The sequence below is a fragment of the Kryptolebias marmoratus genome, linkage group LG13 (genome assembly GCF_001649575.2).
Source record: "Kryptolebias marmoratus isolate JLee-2015 linkage group LG13, ASM164957v2, whole genome shotgun sequence".
In the NCBI taxonomy this organism is placed as follows: domain Eukaryota; kingdom Metazoa; phylum Chordata; class Actinopteri; order Cyprinodontiformes; family Rivulidae; genus Kryptolebias; species Kryptolebias marmoratus.
The window spans coordinates 17461678-17486370 of NC_051442.1; the positions used below are offsets into that span (position 1 = coordinate 17461678).

Sequence of the window (24693 nt, forward strand, 5' to 3'; positions counted from 1 at the left end):
GAGGTGGTTCTTAACACAAGAGAACAACAGGTAAGCAAAGTTCAGGCTACGTGTAAACACTCAAGTGGCTGAGACTAATATACCCAAAGGTTAGCGATGGTTCAGCGAGGAACTGGTCTTCAACCCAGGGAGCTGATTACCAGGACCAGCTGCAGATGCGGGTGATGAACTGCCAACCAATCCGGAAACAGGAGCAAACAGGAACTAAAACCCCCAAACACCACAAAAGCTCTCCAAACCTAAGAAACTCAGAAGGATTTTCTCAAAACATGACATCCTGGTGCATTCTAAGTCAAACAGGACTCTCAGACCAAAGCTGGTTCATCATAAGGATAAAACACCCAAACACAAAGTGAGCTGTGTATTGTTGTATTGTGGAGGTTCAGTGCAACCTCACTGTCAAAAAATGTACATATATTCACCATTTTGGATGTAAATGCTTTCATGCTCGAGACTGAAGTGTTTGTCTTGTTGAATTACAAAAATCACAGCACCAGCTTCTGACCTGGCATGGAAACTACAGCAGATTCAAGAAGGACAGTATTATCGTGTAAACGTGTGACTTTTCCCCAGTCAACATAAAAAAATCTCTATCATTTCCAGGAGATTGTTCACCTGTAAACAAGGCCTCTGATTTCAGCTTTTCTAATGCTTATAGTAGCATTAAGCTTGACACCCAGTCATTTTCAATCTAATTCACACTTTTATGCATGTGACCAAAGCATCTCTCTTGTGAGCCAGGCAAATAAAGACCCAAACAACTCTCAGGTGGGAGGGGAGTGAAATTAATCTGCGTGAGAATTTAACTTGCATAAACAGAGCATCTCATGCAGTTGAAAGCTTGGAAGTCAACACTCAAGTTCTAAATTGAAAAATCTCCCCAGATGGGAAATTAAATGTCTTCAACTATAGAATGTGTGCAGTCGCTTTGTTTCTTAAACACAGGATTCACCATATCCTGCATGACTGAGAATCTACTCCTTCAATATACTGTTACAATAGTATAATGTATGATTCATATTGACTGTTTTATTTACATTAGGGTTAGGGTTATAACACTATATATACAAAGGCTTTTTAAAAAGCTTATAAACAATGGTAGTGTAGTCAATAGTGTAGTGAGTCATCATCATATACTAGATTTAAATGCACAGTGATGTATCATCAATTTGTGTTGTGACAGACAGAGAGGCAAATGAACACACAAATACATGCAGGCCATTCCATGATCGCCCACCTTTGTGGCATTACTAACCACAGTCCCACTCCAAAAGTTGCCTCTTCTCCATGTTTAATTGTTTTTGGTCTGCTGGAATTTTAAAGTTCTTTTGACTACTGAGGGAAGTTCTCACTCTTTTTGTGGAAAAAAAAAAGATTTACTTAATTTAACTGCAGACAGTATTCTGTATTTAATATGGCTTCGGGCCTGGTTCAACTTTGGTGAGTTATAACGAAATTGCTCTCTGTTTCTCTTTGACCATACTGTGCATTCATGTGTGTCATGTGTTCATGTGTTCCAAATAGGACACACCATGCCCAGCAGGAAGAAATGAAAAAAAAAGAAAGAGAGACAGAGTGTAGCCAATGTGTTGCATTAGCCCAGCAGTCATAGCTGAATGAAATAAAACTAAACTTTGCTAAAGGGAATGACTTAAAATCCCTATTGATTAAGGGAAGCCTTCGGTATAACATGGACATTATGACCCTGTGAGATCCATAATTTTGCCTGTGCAAATATTTGTCAAGTTCTGCGGGAAAAAATGTTAAGCATACAAACAAGCTATGATAAAGCCAAGTAAGGAGAGAAGGCAGAAGTGGATAATAGATAAACAAGATTTCAATCCAGTTTCACAACTAGTTATTTGTCCTTATTTTCAAATGAATAAGTTCTCAGACATCTAAGAAAACCTGTTACATTTACAGTTGTTTACGAAAAAATAACCAAAATACATGATGGAATTTTAATGGTATTCTAAGAATTTAGGTGAGGTTTTTTTTTATATTTTATTTTTTTTATTTTGCAGACAGGCATCATATTATTTATTTCTTTATTTCTATCAAAGAGATGGAATTTTCTTTTTTTCATTTTATGTTATCACACAAGGATGCCGATTGCCATTTTTAATTTCACTAAGGTTTTATATACACTGCCTGGATGAAAAATAAATGCCACCTGGATTTAACTAAGCAAATAGGTACAAGCCTCCTATTGGATAATTACTGCATGGGCGATTATGTTTCAGCTGGCAACAAGTTATTTAACCCCAACTGGTGCAATGAGTTGCTTCTCATTTCTTAAACAACCATGTTGAAAGACACATCCCGTTGTCATGGAAAAGATGTCAGTCTGTTTGAGAAGGGTCAAATCACTGGCATGCATCAAGCGGAGAAAACATCTAAGGAGATTACAGAAATGCAGAAACTACTAAAATTGGGTTAAGAACTGTCCAACATGTTATTAAAAACTGTAAGGATAGTGGGGACACATCATCTTCGAAGAAGAAATGGGGTTGGAAAAAAATCCTGAATAACTGTGATTAGCGATCACTTAAACGTTTGGTGAAATCAAATCGAAGAAAAACAATAGTAGAACTCCAGGCTACATTTAAAAGTGAACGTAAGAGCATTTCCACACACACAATGTGAAGAGAACTCAAGTGATTGGGACTGAACAGCTGTGTAGACTTAAGAAAACCACTAATCAGTCAGGCTATCTGGAAAAAAAAGGCTTCAATTTGCTAGGGAGCATAAAGATTGGACTCTGGAACAATGGAAGGTCATGTGGTCTGATGAGTCCAGATTTACCCTGTTCCAGAGTGATGGTCGCATCAGGGTAAGAAGAGAGGCAGGTGAAGTGTTGCACCCATCATGCCTAGTGCCAACTGTACAAGCCTGTGGGGGCAGTGCTATGACCTGAGGTTGCTGCAGTTGGTCAGGTCTTGGTTCAGCAACAGTATGTGCTCAAAGAACAAGGTCAGCTGACTACCTGAATATTCTGAATGACCAGATTATTCCATAAATGGGTTTTTTCTTCCCTGATGGCACGGGCATATTCCAAGATGACAATGCCAGGATTTATCGGGCTCAAATTGTGAAAGAGTGGTTCAGGGAGCATGAGACATCATTTTCATACTTGGATTGGCCACCACAGAGTCCAGACCTTAACCCCATTAAGAATATTTGGGATGTGCTGGAGAAGGCTTTGTGCAGCTGCAGCGGTCAGACTCGACCATCATCAATGCAAGATCTTGGTGAAAAATTAATGCAACACTGGACGGAAATAAATCCTGTGACGTTGCAGAGGCTTATCGAAACAATGCCACAGCAAATGCAACAAAATATTGGAGTGTGTAACCTTTTTTTTTTGGTGGCAACTTTCTTTTGGGCAAGGCAGTGTATTTTTACATATTTTATTTCACCAGTCAGAAGTTATAGATGCTACTTAGTGACACAATTTGTTGTTGGTAGGATCCACAGGTGCAAAATTACGCAAGAACACAATGAGAAGAAATGTTTTAGTAAACACGAAACCAAAACCACTCCTGAGACAGCAAGCTACAAAACACTTGGAACTGAGTAGCAAATGAGAAATAAAGTTGGGAACATACCAGTATGAAGGAGGGAGGATGGACTGAAAGCTAGGGGTATATGTACTGAGGGAGTGGTGAGGTAAGTGGTAACAGCTAAGTCTAATGATTACAAGAAACTGGTGTGAGATGAGGGGCAGGACTGAAAAGCAGAGCTGATGCCACAGAGAAACACAGAGGAATATAATTGAACACTTGAGTCCTTAACAAAAAGGAAATGCAGAAAATAAACATGGTAACAGAATCTAAAACACCAAAAATACAGATCATGACACTTAGCATGTCAATCATTTCACAAAAATTGTAAATGTGTTAAAAATTGATAACAATAATAATTAAAAAAATTGTAAAACAGTGAGCTATCATTACTTTTTTTAATGGGCACAATGACTAATTCTGTTTTCTTTTACAATCATATCAGTCACTTCACAGTATCCTATTAATGTGTTGCAGAGTTTAGAAGAGAGAAGCCTGTGATCAGGAGGTTACAGGTTTGAATCTCCAGATCAATACACAATTTGTGTTGGGGGAAGATTAGGTAACATCCTCCATCCTCATTAGTCCCACTGTGGGCCCTTGAGCAAGGCCCTTAAGCCTCCAGCTACTCCCCAGGCACCTTCAATGGCAGTCCTCTGCTCCACATGTGTGTGTTCACATGTGTGATAAGAAAAAAAATGCAGAGAATGAATGTCCTCCTTGGGGATTTAAGGAGTATGATAAAATAATTAGCTTTCAGAATACAAAAGTGTTGATTTTATTTATTTATTTCATATATAGTTTCCATAATAACTCTGTAGGGCTCCTGAGCTAAGAGGGTAAACATGATCTGACAGGATTTTTCTCCTGTTCTCTAAGTAAAACTTTAAGTCTTAACCCTTTCATGCATGAATTATGATAACAACAGCCAGGATTTTTTTCCTGTAGTGTTTTTCTTTCTCTTATGGCATGAAAAAGGGTGAAAAAAATTATGAAAAAGAGATTTATTTTTGTATATTTTTTAAAAATTTTGTTACACTTGTAGTGGATAGCCAATATATTGCATTATCCACTAATGTCCACTTTAGTGGTCAGTGCACAGTAATATTATAAAACCAGATACATATACAAGAAAGTGGCTTTTATATAGCTGTCCACTACAGTGACCACTATGCATGAAAGGGTGAATTATTCAATTACTTTTTGAGCATCAGAAATTAAAACAGTAGTAAGTCTAGTAGATATGATTCTAACCAATCATGTGTCAACTTGTCTTTTGTGGGCATTCAGGCATTCTTGAGGGCCCCCTGCTGACCTGGGTTCCCTTAGCAGAAGCTTGTGCTGCTTGTTCATCGGGCCAGCTACGCGTTCCACCATGAATTCACTTTGCCAGCTTTTTGATGCTAATTATGTTAGGACAATAATTTTTAAACCTATTAAGTCAACCTAGCGCATACTGGTATTTTTTGTACAACAAATCACCAATTCATCAGAAGGAGAATTTAACTCTCCTTAAGCAGCATTCAGGCAGCAAGAAGCTGATGCTTTAAGCCGCTCAGCAGCACATCTCATCGCTTTTGTGTTTCACTCTGCTTACTGCGCTTGTGAATCCCATGATTGGCTGATGCACTGCTGTTATTAACTCAGTCTGAGCTGAGTTACAGCTGATTTTTGCATCAGATCATGCTTGATGTATTAATAGTTTTACGTTTTGTGAGCCAGATGGATTGTGTTCAGAAGGTGGATATGGCTCAGGGACCACTAGTTGATTATCACCATTCCAAGAGGTGATAATATTTAAAAAGTAACACATGAACAAAATTCATGAGTGCATACTCATTCTGAAGACATTGTTATCTCTGGTAGTAGCTAAGTGTTAAAGGTTCATTGATAGATCGTTGATTGGTAATGACACTTTTTAACAATTAAACAATCTCAAATGATTTATCAGTTGATGTCAGCCAAATACAATGTAAAGTGAATATGATCTGTAAAACCGAATTATAGGCTGGGCTGCTCATGAGATATGTATGAAGCTATTGATTGACTTTAACATTTTCAATGTATCATCTTCCTGGCTTCATCTTTATGGGGTTGTCAATTACAACATGGTCTCAGATCTTGCATGCCCATTTCCAGGTGACTGCCATGAATAGCAAAACACTTTCATGAAATCCAAAAGCAGATAATAACCATAATCCTGAGACAGCACATCCTTCAAGTTAGATTGTCTCCAGCAGAACATAGATGCATTAATAATTGATGGACAGAAAGCCAGCTTACATGACAATGGTGAGAAGCCCTGCCAGTGGAGAAACTCCCAGCAGCAAAAAGGACCTAGAGATGCCAACTACAAGATCTTTCACTGTAACAATGAAGTGAAATACACAGAAATTGTATCAGAACAAAAAAATAAGAACTTTTAGCTAATTTTAATGATGAATTCACCAGAGATTACATGTAGCATCAAAAGTTGTGCTCTCTAACATAGAGGTCCCTGTGTAGCTGTAGGGTTAGATACTATCAATGATATTGGCTTTCTCTCCCACAGGACGAACGTGTGGCTAAAATTAGCAGCAAGTTCAAGCATAACATCAGAACTAATAAACTCAGGAAAGTAACTCATGCATTTTTTTTTTTTGGCAAGAACTTAAAGGAAGGAAATGTTGGAGAGGACAATAAGGCCTTCCAATATCTTGGACCTTTTTCACCTTCATGTTGTTGCTTGGAGTAAGATGTTAATTAAATGAGTTACGCTTAAATTTTAGCTCGTATAACAGTTGTTTAGACTTTTCTAATTTATTAAATTTTTATGAGTACTGCACCCACCTTGAATTATGAGCCACCACATTTAAGTCGCCTGTATACCCTGAAACGTTGGCAATGTGTCTTCATTTTAAATTATCTGTAGGCTGTAATCAGTAGCTATATGCTGAAATGGCTGTAAAACAACTTCAAAGTTATCCACTGCTACATCAACACTGATATATTCTGGTGCCTAAAGTTTCCTCCAGGTGCAGCAGTCCTCTTTTAAACCCATAAGGTGAATCTCTCTCATGCTGCTTTCTATTAAGGTGAAAGAATTGCTTACTTTGACATCAGGTTTCAGGGTGAGAGACCTTTGCTGTCTTGGGACATTCAAGAAACAAACTCATCAGACAGGGATTGGAGCTCTGCCATGCTGTGGCAGGACCCATCCTTCATACATAGAAGCACTGGGAGTTTTCTCAACTTCCGAATGGTTCACTTGAATACTTTATTTGTATATACATACAAAAGAAAGAAAAAAAACATACAAAACACTTATGATTTCAAGATTTCAAGTTGTCTCTAAGGCTTTAGTTGATCTGTGCTTTGAGCCAACTCTCCCCCCACATTCCTAATGAGCTTTTGTCAGTGATGCACATCCTTCTGCCTCAGCCTGTGCTAAGAACTACTAATAAGGCTGGCAGGAAGAAAAAAAATCATGCACAATACATATATCCAAGAACAGATATGAAAATAGACAGATAGATATCAGATATCAATAAATGTGGATACAAAAGGGCTTTTGTCAGCTTGTGTCCAAGCCTGAATTTGAGCTTTTGTTTTTGTTTTAACTGTGCACTATATGCATATTGTGACAACTTCTACTGTCAGATCTCAATTAGGCTTATAAATTCATATCTGAGGTAACTCATTGCCAAAACACTCCAATTGTCCTTATTTTTTAAGATGCCATGGACATTTTGTCTTTGAATGTGTAATGGTGAGATCAGTTCAAAATCTGAGCATTTTTGAGCATGGTCACATCACAAGACAACACAGTGCTGCTCACCAAGATGCAAAAGATCAGAAAATTGGGAAGACAAAAGTGGAGCAAAATCTTTGGTGTTTGTGAAACAGCTGCATTCCAATGCCAGCAGAGGAGCTCCACCTTCTGTTGTTTGTCATTCAAGGCAGAGATATTGTAGCTACCTGAAACAGGTAGCCAGCTGGAGATCATGCAAATTAGTGCCAAGGTCGATTGGTCTTTTAAATTTAACATCAAATTGTTCATTTCTGATAATGAGGTGGTTTGTTATTGTTGTATTTAGACTTATGTTAGAAGTGATTTCTGTCAGTCAGTGCATCAGACTTTGTGAATATAAGTTAAAAAAATGACTCCATTAGGCTAAATGTTTTGACAATAAAATTGAGGTGTTTTGTTTTTCAAAGTAGTATTTTGTGTTTTGCTTATGTCAAACAGACCTTTCTTGTTCTAAAAAGAAAGTGTGACACATAATTAGGCACACCATTTTGTTATAGTCCTCTAATAAACTCTGTTTTGTTACCTCAAATTGACAAATCATCAAAAAGATCAGGAAGGATGTGCAAGAACACGGCCGTGGGTCTTTGGGAAACTGTTTCCTTTGTTAGAAGCTTTCAGGACTTGCTTTAGTTTTTTTGTTGCCTTTCAGTAAGAAACCACAAGTAAAACTGTCACCACCAACATTTACTCAATCTATTCTTCTGCAAAAGGGTATAGAATAATTGTAATTCTTGAGAGATTGTTTCATTTGATCCAGAATTCCTTTTGCAAGTGAGCACCATATTTCAAAATATACAATAAACTTCTAACATTTTAAAACTTTTAAAATATTCTCAACAAAATATTGTAGCACAATAGAATATTTAGGTCACATTAAGGGCTATGAGTCTAACTAATTGAGGTTCCTTTGAACAAAAAGAGAACTAAAAAAAACGCTGAATAGCTGCACTGCATTCAAAACACAACAAAGTTGAGAACCCAAAGCAAATAAGTATGCTTCCCTTGCTCTCCATTAGCTATTCAGAGCTCCTAAAGTGTTAGTCTCACCACCCTCATTGTAATGGGATGTTGTATGTTTGGAATCTAATTATTTTAGGAGGGAAAACAGTGATGCTTCATATCTGCACGTTTCAATTAAATGTGATGAGACTTTTTGTGTGTGTGTGTGTGTAACCATTATATATCCAGTGTCAGATCTGACAGTGTTTGCTAAGATAATGTGAGGAAAGCAAGAAGACAATTATTGACGACACTGAAATCTTTTTTTATGACAAAGCTATACACTGACTGAGCAACTGTGTTGACTGGCAACTATGAATGAGTGTATTTTAACAAGCTTATACAAGGAAAAGCATGTTTTCATTTCCAGGGGAGGAAATACCTTTGGCCCTGCTGGCCAGTGTGGTTGATAAGGAGTCTCAGGGTATCTGCTTGATCTTTGAATGAAGCATTAAATGAGTAAATGGGAGTCTGATGAGTGCAAGCTGGACAACTGCATCCCAGTAATCAAAGTGTTTTTGAGGGGTGAGTATATGTGGGGGGTTAGAATTATGCTCTTTCACCTTTTTGTCTTTAAAATCTTGACAGAATAGTTCAAATTGTTTGAAGTGGGGTTTCTTCAGAACGGTTATGAACTATTTTTTTCATACGGGTTGTAGATAACTTATTGAATGACCTCAGTTTGTACGAACAGAATTTAATTCTGACCGGGCTGACAAGCTAACAGCTAGTTCAAGCAGGGCCAAGACCAAAGTGGATTGTTGCTGTCTTGAAACAACTTAAATCTAAAAGAATTCACAACAGTTTATCTGAATGCTATTTTATAAACCTTTACCCCTCTGTCATTTTCACATTACACAGCTATTCTGGCAGAAATACTATGATATTGTTGCCCAAAGTGCCCAGGTTGCACTGTAAAGCTATACCTATCTGCTGTTGCAATATTTACTTGTCATAAACTCTAGAGTTTCTGTCCAGAGAGCGAAACCAAAACCACACACGGAGACGAGGATAACGGTAAGTGCATTTATTAACAGGTGAAGCTATATACAGTGGTCGGAGTCAGGAGGAGTCTGCAAGATAAGGAGAACTGGGTGAGTCTCGGGTACAATTCAGTTCCAAGATGGTAGCAAGGATTTCAAGGTCTCTTTGTTTGCTTACAGGTCCTGGAGGAGGTTTGCGGCGTCGAGCAGGAGAGGTGCGGTTCCAGTGGTTCCAGGAGACGAGCCAGTTACAGCAAGGTAAGTATCAGCGGTTATCCAGGTAAGTAGTTCTTCAGATCCGTAGTCGTGGCGTGGCAAAAAACCTGAGTCCTAGGCACAAACAGAGAACGTGAGTAACATAGGGAGCATAAGTTAGGTTAGACGCTGAGGCGGAGAATCTAACCCAGAAGGTTCGATGCTCCAGCGAAGATCTGATCCCAGCCTGCTGCTTAAGTACTGGCTGGTCTTATCAGTGGAAACTGGAACACCTGTGAAGGAATGATTAGTGGCTCTGCCCACAAGGCGGAGCCAAACCCAGATCCTCACATTACTGCCAAATAACCACATGATTATTTGTAAATAACAGTGTAACTAACAGCAATTTAAACATTTTTGAAATATCATTCATTAGAACCACTATGATTTTTTTAGGAATAGAGTCGTTTTAAGATGGCAGAAATCCACTTTAATCTTGGCCTTAGTCAGACTAGTGATTAGCCAGTCCCTGGATCCTCTGTAGTGGCTCTTTGTAATTTTGACCAAAAAACAGATATAACCATGGTAGAGAATGCTAGTCATGGCAGTTCTCCTGCCCAGTATTCTGCAAAATGTAAATAAAAAACTGCAACACAAAGGTACCGTTTAGACAAGCAGCAGAAATGTTGATCAATTTGTGCCAATACTTTCTTGGCTTTAGATTTTTGCTGCTTCATTAATTTAACTTCCAGCCATAAAATGTGATCTTTCTCTGAAGACCACTGGAAAATTAAATATTTTTAACACATTTGTGGCAAGTTGCTGAGAGGAAAATGCAGTTTTGTAAACACATTCCTTTGTTACAAGGCATTAAAATAAAGCTTTCTGCATATCATTGTGATGGATATTTGAAGTAAATACCTATCTTTAATAAAGATGAAAATACAAAACAGTTGAAGTAAACAAAGTCATCTGTGTTTATGAGAGGAAAATAATCCATCTTTCCATTTATTCATTTTCTTTACCTGCTTTTTCCTTTCCAGGGAAAGGGGAAGCTGTTGCCTATCGCCAGTGTTTATTGTGTGAGAAGCAAAGTACACCCTGGACAGGTCGCAAGTCAGAGGCTTAGCCTAACAGTAATCATTATTAAAAATTAGAACATATTATCATTGTAAATAAACCTGTTTGGCTCACTGAAATTAGTCAAATTTTAAATTATAAATGTAAAACAGCTGCCACAGAAACTCACAGCTTGCTAGTTAGCCAAGTTCATTTTGGCAGCCATTCCACTAAATGTTTAGCTCACTAGTCAGTGTTCAACATTGGTGTAATCTGGTTGGCAAATGATGGAGAAGGAAGAATCTGAGTTGCAAATGTGTTGTTGTAAAACTGTGCTGCCTCTGTTACTGACTTTAAGATTAGATGACTTTGTGTAAACTCACATTATTTTAAGGAAAAACAAATTACAGCATATCAGTTCATGCTCCTCAGATGTCCTCTTTGGCATGAAGCACTCAATATTCCTCACTTCTGAAGATATTTCCATGGATGCAGGTGTAAATCATGCAGAAATAAGTACTCAGAAAATGTGTTAAATCTTTGTATGACAAAGTAACATACATTTTTTTACAGATCAAATCCCCCAGATACCAAATATGTTAAATCACAAAAGTTAAAGTTTCCTCATTCAATTGATTGGTCATGTAAAATGTTATGTTCAAAATGGTGAAGCAATTTAAAAAAAAAAAAATTGGGAATTTGTGTAAAAAGTAAATAAAAAGACAGGATCTAAAGACTTACAAGTCATTAAAATCATATATTTAACTAAAAGTAATTTAATATCTGAAAAAAACACAGTTTTTTTCTAATTTAAATTTCAGACATTTTAAGGACACTTGTGTTTATCTGAAATATTTTGAAACTGAGGAATCTATTTGTTGCAGTTTAACCGTTTTTGCTTGGTCTAGAATTTCACCCGCTGAAGAAATAGGAGCGCGCTTTGCTGTATTTTTCATTTCATATTGCATCAAATATTTTTAGTGGATGACAAGTTCTGGTAGAAACTTGCAAGTCTTGCAGCGAGACACTTGGCCATGCTGTTGTACATGCAGAATGCGGTTTGACATTTTCTACCCTAAACAAGCAAGGCCTTCTCTGAAAAAGATGTCATCTGGATGGCAGAACATGTTGCTTCAAATCCCATATAAATCATTCAGTATTAATGTTGCCTTCGCAGATGAGACATGCCATGTGCACTAATGAGCCCCCATACCATCATGGTTGCTGGCTTTTGAACTGTGTGCTTATAACAAGCCTGATGGTTCTTTCTCTCTTTCACCTGAAGGATGCAACATTCATGATCCAACCCCTTCCCCCCCAAATTTACATTTTGATTCATCAGTTCAAAAGACAGTTTTCCACATTGCCACAGTCTGCTGAGGGCTGTTTTCAATACTTTCTTTTTTTCTTTAATAATTTGCAAATTGCTGTATTGTTCCTATCTTGGAGGGGGAAAAAAATCTATTTTGAAATTGCTATACCTAGGAAAAGTAGCAACTGCTGCTTAAAAATGCTAATGGTAGCAACATAAGATACAACAAACAGACAAAAAAAAGAAAAGATTTTTGTCAAGAGTACTGTCCATTTGTCTGTTATGAGACAAATTATGTTAATTTCATTTCCTTAGCCAAAACCAGCAAAATTATCTTGTCCATCACTTCACATTAAAGCTTGTATTCTAGTGGATCTTCACACATTAATGTGAATACTCAATACAGTTGTTAAGTACTGATGCATCAAAGTAGTGTTCAAAATGCAAAAACACTGTGCTATCGCCAATCAACTATAAAGTCTACTATATAATGACCGTGATGCAGTTAGTGACTGAACAAATGAACATTTTGAACAAAGGCAAATAATGCTAAACTGGACACCAGTTTAGCATCACTCAGCCCCTGCTAGGCTGGCTTGATAATGGTTTTAAGTCCCACCCCTCCATGTAAACAATTTTAACTTTTCCTGACAAAAAAAAATAAAAATAAAAACTCACATTTGAAATGATATTTCCAGTGCTGACTTCTGTCTATTCAGTAGTTCTGAACTTGCGGCTGTATGTTCAAATATTCATTTTTTAATACGTTTAGTTGTAATTTCTGAAGTTATTTGATTTGTTTAAAAAAACTTGCCATGCGACACAGTGATTATGTGCAGGTGTGTAGGTAGGACTTTCTGAGCTTGTGCATTCTTGGTGCAGCCCCACATTTGAAGTCCCACATGCTTAGCCACATTGGGGCTCCAAATATATTATTTAACAACACCTGTAAATGGAATATTTTGGCTTCAATTTTGTGCAGTGAAAGTAGACAGAGTAGTATCATCCATTTTTATTTCTTGCTCTACTGTTTTTGCCTGTGTGTGTGGTTGTGTGTGTCTGTGTGCATGTCTGTCTATTATCAACATATATTATTAACGACTGGACAAAATTTAGGGAAACTTGAAGAAAGTAACATCTGGATGGATATCTACAACCTATTAAAGTTTGGGGTCAACCCCATTCGAGGTGGCTGCCACAGCCAACTAGCCTTAAAAAAACACAAAGGTGAACTATACCTCATTATTACAGATATTAGCCTAAAATTCAGGTTGGTAGTAGTAGGAAACTGGTTTCTGACACATATCCAGAGTGCAAAATCTTTTGTTAAAAATTTTGCCATTAACTATTTGAAGTTTGTCCATTTGTTAGCAAATTATTTAATCGGCCACTGGGTTACCTTGTAGAGCCAACCTATTTCAACATGGCTACCACAGCTAATCAGCATTAGTTAACACAAAAATAGCTATAATTCAGTCATTTTTACAGATGTTGAGTTCAAATTTGATTTGGTGGTAGTTAAGTCTATACTAACATATATGAGTCTATACCTCATTGCCTTTGATGTGTGCCCTATCGGTGTATGAATGGACTTTAAAGCACTGATTACAGTCTGTAGAATGATTTATTCAGATTAGTTGTGTGGTAATATAGTAGAGTGCTGTATGAATGTGTGTGTAAATGGGTAAATGAGGGCAGATTGTGTTGTTAAGTGCTTTAAGTGGACTGGTTGGCTAGAAAGGCATTATATAAGTACAGTCCATTACCCATTTATCATATACTTTGTGTGTGCCATCTAGTAATATTGCGTGAGATTGTGTATAACATTGATTTTCAAGGTTTGACCAAAACGGCTACACTTCTGTCATTTCTCAATGCAAGATCTTAGTTTTAACCTCTGGCCTGAAAGGCACTGGACAATATGCTTTCCTTCAAGGAATGATAGGCCTTTAATTGTTTATAGTATATATTACCAAAAAAGCATAATGCCACGTTGTCTGATGCTTACAATCATTGAAGAGGAAATATTCAGGACTGAGATCTTGAACGACTGTTTGTAAACGAGGTCTTAAATTGTTTAAACACTCATGTTAAATTATTGTAGTTCACTTCACACATGATTACTTGCTAGGAAAGATCAGGTGAATTAAGTTTGAGCATAAACATCCAGACACTCAATGCCCTGCTTTTCTTTTTCTTTTTTTTCCTGAATGCTTTAAACCGCAGATAATTGCTCATTTAGTAGATTCAATTCTCTCTGACTTTAAGCAAAGCCACATAGACATCTCAAAATTAGCGTCACAAGACCGTGTAAAGGCTTGTTACAAGGCAGGCAGCTCATCTGTGCTGGAATGTTGTCTATTAAACTAAAACCATGATGGGTTTTGTGTACTTTAGGCACAACATGCTCATAGTTAAAGAAAACATAGTGAATAAAGGTCCAGGGGCTTCTCTACTTTAAGCCCTGAAACACTTTTTTTCTGAGGTTCTCTGAATCAAAAATGAGGCTCTGGTCTCTGCATGACAAAAATACTGGTTCTTCTTAATTAGCTGTAAAGCAAGACACATTTCACACAACATAGCTCCGAGGCTGCAAACCTCTTAATGTAACAACCAAACAGTCCAAAGTGATGAATAATAATAGAAATCAAAGAAAACTCTGACAGCATTCGTTTTGTTTTTTTTTTTTTCCCTGAAGTGATTTTATTACAAAGTTCATGAGGACTTACAGTATTACAAGAGAATTTGTCAACATGCGGAAATAGAACAAAGCAGAACACAGGAGTTTAACAAACTGGAAAGATAAGACAATCCACTGTTCACAATAAACAGAAAAACTGAGTAAGTCCTCAGGAGGTGGGAGCCGGTGAATGACTACAGTGCAGGCATAGAACGGCCACATTCACACTGACTCAGCAAAGGTCAATCCAACCAAGGCAAGATGTGCACATCTCAATAAAACATGTTACAATTTTTATATGCCATCGGCTTTTCTCAGAACTTTTAGAAAGCTTCACTTGTATGTACATAAAACTGTACAAAAACATGGCATCACAAGCATTTTATCCTATATAAATATACCAACATTTAGGATAACAACTAGATTCTCTCTTGCAAAGACATATTTTCAAGGCAATCGTCTTTGTACTAGATGAACCGTGAAAAAAGATGAAATGTTCAGTCAATTTCAGTTCGTTTGGGAGCGGGACGTCAAAGAAAACGAGTAAACAGTTTCTACCAATCATCTTTGGAATTCATGCTAAAAATCACTGCCTGCCTGAACAGCAGACACGGGGGTTTGTAAGGATCTATGTACACTACACCACCAACAGAATTCTTTTTTTTTTTCTTCACACAACCAGTTTGCAGAAAGTTTTTGATCAGTGAGAAACAAGAAAAAGTAAACAAACAAAAAGTAAAAACATCCTTTTGCCAATTTCTTTAAGGTAATTTGTCCATCTGTGCACAGAAATTATCACCATACGATACACACCACAGAGAGGCAAAAGATACTCAAGTGAATTCAACATTAAATCAATGTTAAGTACAAATTAAACATTATTCAACACACTTCTGAGTGTATTTAGGTGCTTCGTGATGTCTTCTTACTTTGATTAGGAACAGCTCTGCATTTGAGAGAGAAGTAAACTCAGTTCATTGTTTGAGTTCAAAATAAAGGGCAAACCGTGTGTAATATATATATATATATATATATATATATATATATATATATATATATATATATATTAAAAGTGAGCAGCAGGAGGTCAATATTGGCTTGAAGAAAGAGTTCCACTCATCAAGACAAGTGGTGGTTGGGGGTAGTTAGGCATAAGCATGCTTTTGCTTTGAAGGGAACTTAAATCTGTAACTCCATCTGGGTCAACAACCAATAGTTATGATTTATCTGCTAAGAGTTACCTCATGTTGTTCATGTATAGGTGATCAAAAAAAAAAAAAAAAGATAAGTCAGAGGATGCATGACAGATTTACCAAAGTGATACTTAGGCTGGATTAGGGTCTGAATTTAATCCCTTGTGAGTGAATCTGAATCATATCAAAGCATTCAAACAGATAAAGTTGTTGATTGAGACTATGTGACAGTGTTTTTATCACTCAGTGCTATCTTTCTCATATGCCATTAATTCCAGGTCAGTGGTCTTACCCGCTGCTTTTCGTTGGTGAAGCGGCTGGCCACAGCTCTGAGATGGGTGCAGGTCAGAGGGGAGGTTAATCACAGTGTATCATGGCTTGTTGTTCAAATTTTATTTCAGCTGCTAAATGGCTTCGGAAATGGCATAATGTGCTTTCTCCCCCCTCAGGGCAGGATATTTGTCAAGCTTATTTAATCATGGCTGTATGCTGTGATTTCCATATGTTTCCAGTTAAAATAACATTCTCATTTTCAATGGCAATGCGATGAGGTAAGCGATGATAAAAATACCCCTTTTAACTGATTGTACCTCTGTGGGCGGATTTGCATTATGTGGTGGGTGCCTTGTCCTGGGGGTGTGCTCACACATGCCCAAGCTCAAGACTCATTACTCACCCTAATTAGGAAATGTCCGTTCTAGACTCCTCCACCCTCACTCAGAGACACAATCTCACTATGGAAATACTCTGCAGAGGTGAAAGGTATCTACAAATCTAATCAAATCGATGTGTAAATCAAAGACACTGACTAGCGCTAAGATGTTGTAACGCAGGCTAGTGGAGTCATCATTAACATCCAATTACCGACTAATACATAGTGTCCTTCAGACATATCCTTCAAATTTACTTGGAAAATCTTTGTGAAGATAAATGAATACCCCAGGCACACCCTATTTTTATTCTCTGTTCAATAGCCAGCGGACGAAGAATGCCTAATAACTTATTAAGCATGTTGTTCTCAATACAAAGAAAATAACACTTAATTAACAGCAAAATGAGCCACAATCTGGCTGTTGAACTCTCCCTTTAAGGTCAACACTTTATATATTGTGCACATATCAAAGATAGACATAAAGTCAAATATTAATTTTACAGTTAATCATCTTAGGTTCACATTGTGGTGAGTTGTTGGTTAAATTTCAATTCCACAGTATCTGTTGAGGGATGATAGATTCAAAACAATAAAAATTTTTTAAAAATCAAAGCAACTTCAGTCTGATATTAGGTTCCATAAGTACTCAGTTTCCCCAGGGGCCCTTAACACTCGAGTGTCCTTTCATTTAAGTAGATCCTCAGGCATTCATTAGATCGTGCATCGGTTCTTGTGCATTGTGAGGGAAAAGGAATCAGAGCTGTTGAGGGACAGATTGTAGAGCCCATCTGATTGTCTCAACAGAGAGGAACTTTCTACACTTGGTATAATCTCAACTCAGGAGTGAAAAGCCAATCAAGAATGTGTCTGGTGAGCACCCTGCGTTTGGTCATTGTGACCTCCGGGTTCTGTGGCCAAGTCAACCGTTTTCATGATGAACGACAGGTCACAGTGCTGCGAGTCAGTGGAACATAATGTCAGTTTAAATGCTGCCACACAGCTCTCTCCACCAGTGGCAGGGCTCTACAGGGAGCGGAGGTAAAGGCCATTCTACTATGATTAGGGGTTAAAGGTGTATGTGTGTGTGCGGATGTGTGGGTGTGTGTGATAGTGTGGAGCAGATAAATGCCTTCCACAATATTGAGCTCTTCTCCAGGAGATGGTTTCAGTCAAGTTTAAACAGCAGCAGTAAAGAAAAGCTTAAATATGCAAACAAATTCAGAGGCATTTTTTCAGCTTATGCCAGACAAAAATATATGTAGAACACACCATTCAAATGTATTTACAGCTCTGTACATTAAGAATGACCATCTCTTTTAATTCTTGGTCATAAATGTTATGTCTTCTGATATGGCCAGATTTGCCGTCTAATAAATTAGATCTAGTAATGGCACAAGAGCACTGATCACAACTTTCAAATTCAAAGGATCACTTCACAGGATGGGCCTTGCCTAACTACAACAATAATTATTTCTACTGAAGTAGCTACTACCATTTGCAATTTCCTCCACTGTCTGGACAGTTTTCTTTGAGATTTTGAATAAATAAATGAATAAATGCATCAATTAACTTTGTAGAATCATTCATAAATTTGCTGATGAATTGATAATTGAAGTCATTAGTGACAAGTGTTCATGCCGGTGACTGAATGAGGCACAGCCGATTGTTTTTTTTTTTCTTTACAACACGGCCGTTGGCTTTAGTGTAAGGACAGTCTGTAAGGTTTCTTCTTCTGAACTGCGTGTACCTTTCCTTCCTTTGTGTACTGATCAGATGGGCATGTTCCTCACAGGTAAATTTCTCGTTTAGGAGTGTGGGCAGAGGGGGATGTAGGTGGGAAATCAGAGGCTACGCTTAGGGGCATCTCCTCTAATGGGCAGTCCTGATTGGCATCATGACCGCTGTTGGAGTAGGCACTGCGAGAAGGTGGAAGGCGCGAGCGGTGCTCTTCGCCACCCAGCCTGGCGCTTCCGTTAGCCAGGCGTCCCAGACTCCCTCTCTCCTGGTAAGGCACGAAGGTGGAGAGTTTCGGGGGGTTCCTGGTCTTGCGCACGGGGGAGGGATGCCCAGGCATCCAGCAGGCATCTGAGTGACCCAATTCGCTGCATTCAGTTGTACAGTTTCCGGTCATTGCCACGTCAGGGAGGGAGCGGATATCTGTGGGCAAGTGAGAGGAAACAGCCATTTCAAACAGAGCCTCATACTGATAAACACTGAAACAATATTCATCAAAAAAGTTAGAAAAAAAATGGCATTTGAGAACAGAAATGGTGTCATCTGAATCACCCCATGAAAGCCCCCCTCCTCCCTCCTTGAGGTCTTTGCAGCTGTTGCTAAGCAGTCAGCAGCAGTTGCTATGTAGCTGTCGCTATGCACTGTGTAATGAGTGCTACTGTGTGTGTAGTCCACAAGCTGGTGTGGTAGATGCAAGAGACGACATGCTGTGCCTTTGTCATTTCGAAGTATCCCACAGCAGTTCGTCTGGTATATTTGTAATATATCATCGTATTGTTAATATGTTCAACAGCAATGTATTTCTATTTGATGTGATTTACACGCCGTGAATGGTGCATCAAATATGTATCAACACAAGGAAAAAAAGCAAATTACAACAACCACTCATACTGCAACATGCAGAGTTCAGTTACAAAGGGAATAGCCGGATCCTTTAGGGAAAAAAAGGGGAAAAAAACATTACTGAATGAGTTATTGATTGACAGTGCTGAAATGAGTTCCCTGCCCTTGATTATCATCCATTTTTTATTCAACTCTTCCTAATTAAATAAATGGGTCCACAACCCAGTGACCTCATTTTAAGCTGAGAAAACTCCAAAATAAGTTTTCTTCAGCTATCGCTCGAGTGCATCACAGGCTTCTGTAAGCAAATACTGCACCAGAGAACCAATCTATTTGGTCACCAGAAATGTGCAGCTCGCAGGCAACATACTTGCCAAGCGGCACACCTGTTGACAAGCTGAACATACAGCACAGATTAAATGGAAATACTACTCAATTTATCTTTTTTCTCCCTTTAGACTCATGCTGGGATGGCCGGATCGATGTCTGGGAGAGGAGCGGGCAACTAAGGTCTGTGCATCTGTGATGTTACTGACATGTAAACTTGTGATTGCTGTGATAAATGCATTACTCCAATTCCACATGACTGCCCACACCATGTCCATTACGAATGCCCTGTCTTGTTTTGTGGCTACAAGACCGCATATGTTTGAGAGGAAAGACAGAGGCTGAGGGCTCCACACAGCAAACCAAAATATATTGAATGATGAGACCACAAGAGATGGCGCATCGGTGGCTGAAACAAGAGTTCATAGTTAACAAAGAGAATGCCAGCTTGACAGTAAGCCTAAGAGACATATCATCAGTACTGTACTCATGACCACTGGCAAGATAATTAGCCCACAAAATGTCAGATTACTGAAGGTGGAAAAAATTGCATCTGGTTCACCAAGGCTTCAGTCAATCAAAAGACAAAGTGAAACAGCACATGTGTTAAGACTTAACTGCTTAAATAGGACATAATGGTGGATATATATTTTCATTTTGCTGTCCCCATCGGCTCCTATTTATTTCTTGCTGGTAATCCATATACAAATGTCCCATTGTTTATTGCAGCAATAATAATTGGATGGAGAAGAATGCATAGCTTGAGCCATTGTTGCAGTTAATCTCATTGTTCCTGTAATCCTAAACAGCTAGATGTTTAGGCTCTTTAATACATTTACTTCACAGTTGGAGAATGTTCTCTTTATTTGTGCTTAATTATATTATTATGTTTTTTTTTCTGTTTACCAGGTCATTGTCATTTAGCTAATATTCTCCCCAAATGAACCACTATACTGTTTCTCTTCATTTAGAATAAGACAAGTGAAGTTGAGTTGCAAGAAACAAGAGATCCATGCATGTCTGTGTGTGTGCATGCGTACCTCCTCTTGCGTGATGACTGTTTGTTTTATGTTTTTATGCTCCGCTACAAGTATTGCCTGAATCTTCTGAAATTTACTTTTGCTGCAAAAGGAAGGAAAAGAGTCGAAGAAAGGTTTGAGGAGTATGCTTTTTAAGCACAAGCACAGCCATGTGGGCATCTACCCAAAACAGATTTCACACTTGATTAAAACTTTTTCACAGCTTTCAGGAGGTTTACGTTTCACTATGAGGCCTTGTGTTAAAATCAGAGCAACTCTGCATCTACAGATCAGTGAACTGAGTGCATTTTATGTAGGCACTTCACAGGCTAAATGTAGGTGTGCGTTTGTCTCTGAATAAACAAAAAAAAAGAAATCACCAATAAACCAAGCAGGGCTAAAACCCCCAGGGACTCCATTTCAATTACAGGCACGCATGGCAAGCCATTACATGTGAAATCCACTGGATGATAATCACCATGATATTTATCAAAGACAAAAAAAAAAAAAACAGTACTTTTGAACTGTTAGAATCCTTCTCGGTAGGATTATTAAGATTATTAAGATTTTAGTCACAGATAATTTACAGCAAACGTCACCTAAATCATTCCCAAGGCACATTTTGACTCTGATTCTGGTTATATTTATGTTCAATGAAAACTACCAAAGTTGACAACACACCACTCATTACTGGTGTATACCAGTGTGACAGACCAGGAAGTAACCCATAGCCATCCTAAGTAGACACCTTTAAACAGCAAAACCACATATCTGACAATCTTACAGCAACACATCACATTGCAGGAATGCAATACACAATATGTTAATTACACAACAAAGCTCAACAATTGCAACCAAAACTACTTAATGCACAGATGGCTTAATGGTTCTTCGTTTTAGAAAGTAAGAGCTATTCTTTCTTGAGTTCTTCCTTAGCCCTAGGCCAGGTATTCATCATATGACTGCTGTGGCATGTAATGTTAACAAAAACATCTAGATTTCACTTTTACATGCTAGTTCTGCATTTGCCCTTAAAACATGTATTTCATCGCTGATTTTTATTATTACTATTTTTTGTAGCGGAGAGAGTAATTCCATGTACATCTACAACCGATCAACTTCAAAGTCAGTACAATTCAAAATGGCTGCCACAGCCAACTGACATTAGAAAATGCAGAAATTACTATAAATCAGTCAATTTTACAGATATTGAGCTCTCCAACACATACTTTAAGTATTACATATTGCATAAGTCCCTTGATTAAAACTTTGGTATGGACTGTTAGAGTCAACCTAGTTTGTCTATTAGTAAAATATCTTATGAACCACTGATTTCAATGAAACTCCTGGAATGTAATCATTTGATGTACATTTATCACTGAAACTTTTGAATTATTTAAAATCAAGATGACCACTACATCTAATCGACCTTAGACAATGTGACAACAACAAAAGGCTATAAATGGCTAATTCAGTCAAATTTACTGATATTAAGCTAAAGAAATTGTGGTTGTTTTAGCTGGGAATTATTCCCAACACATACTTCTGAAACTTTCATATCGGACAAGATCTTGCACTATTGCAAGAGATGGCACATAACAGAATTGTCAAGGTTTACCAAAACTGAAATAACTTTTTGCATAAAATTTTTAAGTGTTTTAGTAGCTGAGAGACATTCCCAACACACACCCCAAGTGCTAACTGATTGTATGAGTACTGTTTTCAAAACTTTGCCAATAACTACTGGAGTCAACTACAAAATCTGTTTGTTAGCAAAATATTTTTAAACCCACTGGACAGATAAAAAAAAAGTCAGAAGTTAATCAATAGGTGTACAGTGTACCAGTGGTATCCAATCATGAAGGACCACAATCCTGCATGTTTTAGGCGTTTCTTTGATTTGACACACCTGATTTGAATGACTGAGTGATTAATAGACTTCTGCAGAACTTTAAGACCTGCTGAAGAGCAGAGACACATCTAAAACAAACAAGATAGTGGCCCTCTGAGACTAGGATTGGACACTACTGATTTACACCATAATAAACTTTGGAGTCAATCCATTTCAACATGGTCACCAGAGCCAATTGACCTAACATAAAAGTGCTATAACTCAGCCAATTTTACAGGTAATGATCCTATCTTAAGTGCAATAATAGCTGACCATCATCTCTAACACACTTTGTGTACCATATATTGCACAATGTTTTTGCCTTAAACATCTTAATTATTTTTTTAGTCTACACTACATGTCTGTTAGAAATATAACTCATGAACAATTTTTTTAAATGAAACTCTTAAAACTTTTTGAATAGGTGTACATCTACAACTGATTTGGAGTTATCCTAATTCAAGATCATCAACCACAGCTAATCAACATTAGCCAATACAAATGTGGCTGGAAGTCAGTCAATATTTTAGAGATATAGAGCTAAAATTGTGTGGTAGTAGCTGATAGTCATTCACAACACATTATCTGAGCGTTACACACTGCTCAATATCTTAGCTTAAAACTGACATTAACTGTTGGAGTCAACACTATAGATGAATGGGCTGTTCTTTTACAGTTACATAAGCTGTTTCTTTTATAGCTGGTAATGAGCTATCTTTAAAACTTTTTCTTGTTTCATGTTGGTTTAAATATATTGTTGATCAGCTAAACTGAGTTAGTCATGTTACGGGTTAACTGGATGAAAGAAAAGCTGACTTTGAATCAGTGTAAACAATTCTTCCACTCTTTCTTCCCATCCATCTTAAATATTAGCCAGTCAAGACAGTGCATTTTCTTTAATCCTTAGTTATCATTTGAATAGCCAATGATCATTCAATGAGAGCTATTTTGTTTTCTAAAATTCTGCCAAGAAACTGCTTTTATTTGATTCTGATTGGATAATGTTATGAACTTAAACCATATATATATATATATATATATATATATATATATATTTCTGTTCCTAACAAAGGAGTTTTGAACAAAAGGGCCTTGTTTACATTGCCAGCTTACTGTTACGGACAGGCTAAGCAATAAATGTGTACATATGATCTTGGTGAACATAGTAAGCATGTTTCATGTTTACTTTACCGGAAGACACAACTTACCTGTGTTTGGCTTTTTACTGTAATGTATGATCTCCCATTTAACTCATTTAGCTCTACAAAAAAGAGATGATTTAAGGTAAACACTGATTGCTACATCTTGACTAACTATCAGCTTGGTGACTGACTTCAGGTCGAATGAGTTTTCAGATAAAGCTAACATGAACTTGTTTGAAGAAATACCAAGGAAAAGAAAATATGAAAAATGACACCATGCACCAGTGACAAGAATTCAGATTGCACACACCGAACACTGCTCATCATTATCAAGGGGCAGAAAATCATTCATGACAGCTAAATACACAAGTAGCATGCCAAAGTCATGTCATTTTTTTCCACTGGTGCCAGAGCACAAATCACATGTCATCGAGAGAGAACACAGTCGCTCTTGTGCCAGCGATTTTGTAGGCCATTACCTTGTCGGTTCGAGTTTTATCCACATTTCATTTGGTTTTATTTAAAATGGGCCTTTGAGAAACAATCTGTTCTCTACAGACAATTTAACAGATGAAAAGTCTGTATTCAGCTGCAAGCTGCCGTGCTGCTACATGTGATCATTAACATCCTTTAGTGTATGTAATTTCCATTTACGCACGTCACCTCACAGCAGTCCCCCCCACCACCCCACCCCCACCCCCTCAACGTTTATTTTTAATGAGTTGCTTATTGTGCTGCTTTGACAGCGTGTTATGATAGGGATGTATCATTTGTGCGGAGCACAAGTTTGTACATTTGCTTGCACTGACCTTTCTGTCACGCTCAAATCCATTTTCACCAAAGGATCAATACTGGTAATTATATGTGTGCGTCTGTGTTTTGCTGTGGCCATTAGCCATTTGTGACGGCGAAGCAGCTCACTTAGCGAGAGGTAAAATCCTGCTTGGTCAAAAAATAAAAACAAACTCCCACGCAGACATGAAATGATCATTGTCTAAATAATAGGTACAGTATAATGACGAAATAAGTCAAGCTCTGGTTGAAGGACCAGCCGATGGCAATGCTCATTCAACCATGTATACTTGCTGTACCTATACCTAAAATAAATCTGTTTTTAGTCTAAAAACTACCTTATTTACAGGTGCTGGTCATAAAATTAGAATATCATGAAAAAGTAGATTGATTTCAGTAATTCCATTTAAAAAGTGAAACTTGTATATTATATTCATACATTACATACAAACTCATATATTTCAAATTTTTATTTCGTTTAATTTTGATGATTACAAATGACAACAAATGAAAATCTCA

General features: G+C 37.5%; 1 protein-coding gene across 1 annotated transcript in view; it reads right to left on the minus strand.

Moving 5' to 3' along the window:
• Positions 1 to 14590: 14590 nt before the first annotated feature.
• pcdh1a (protocadherin 1a) overlaps positions 14591 to 24693 on the minus strand; it is a 99346-nt gene continuing 89243 nt past the window's right edge. Inside the window, exon 5 of the mRNA XM_017412646.3 lies at positions 14591 to 18583. Coding sequence (XP_017268135.1) covers positions 18213 to 18583 — 371 coding nt within the window. The 3' untranslated portion in view covers positions 14591 to 18212. The remainder of the gene's footprint in view (positions 18584 to 24693) is intronic.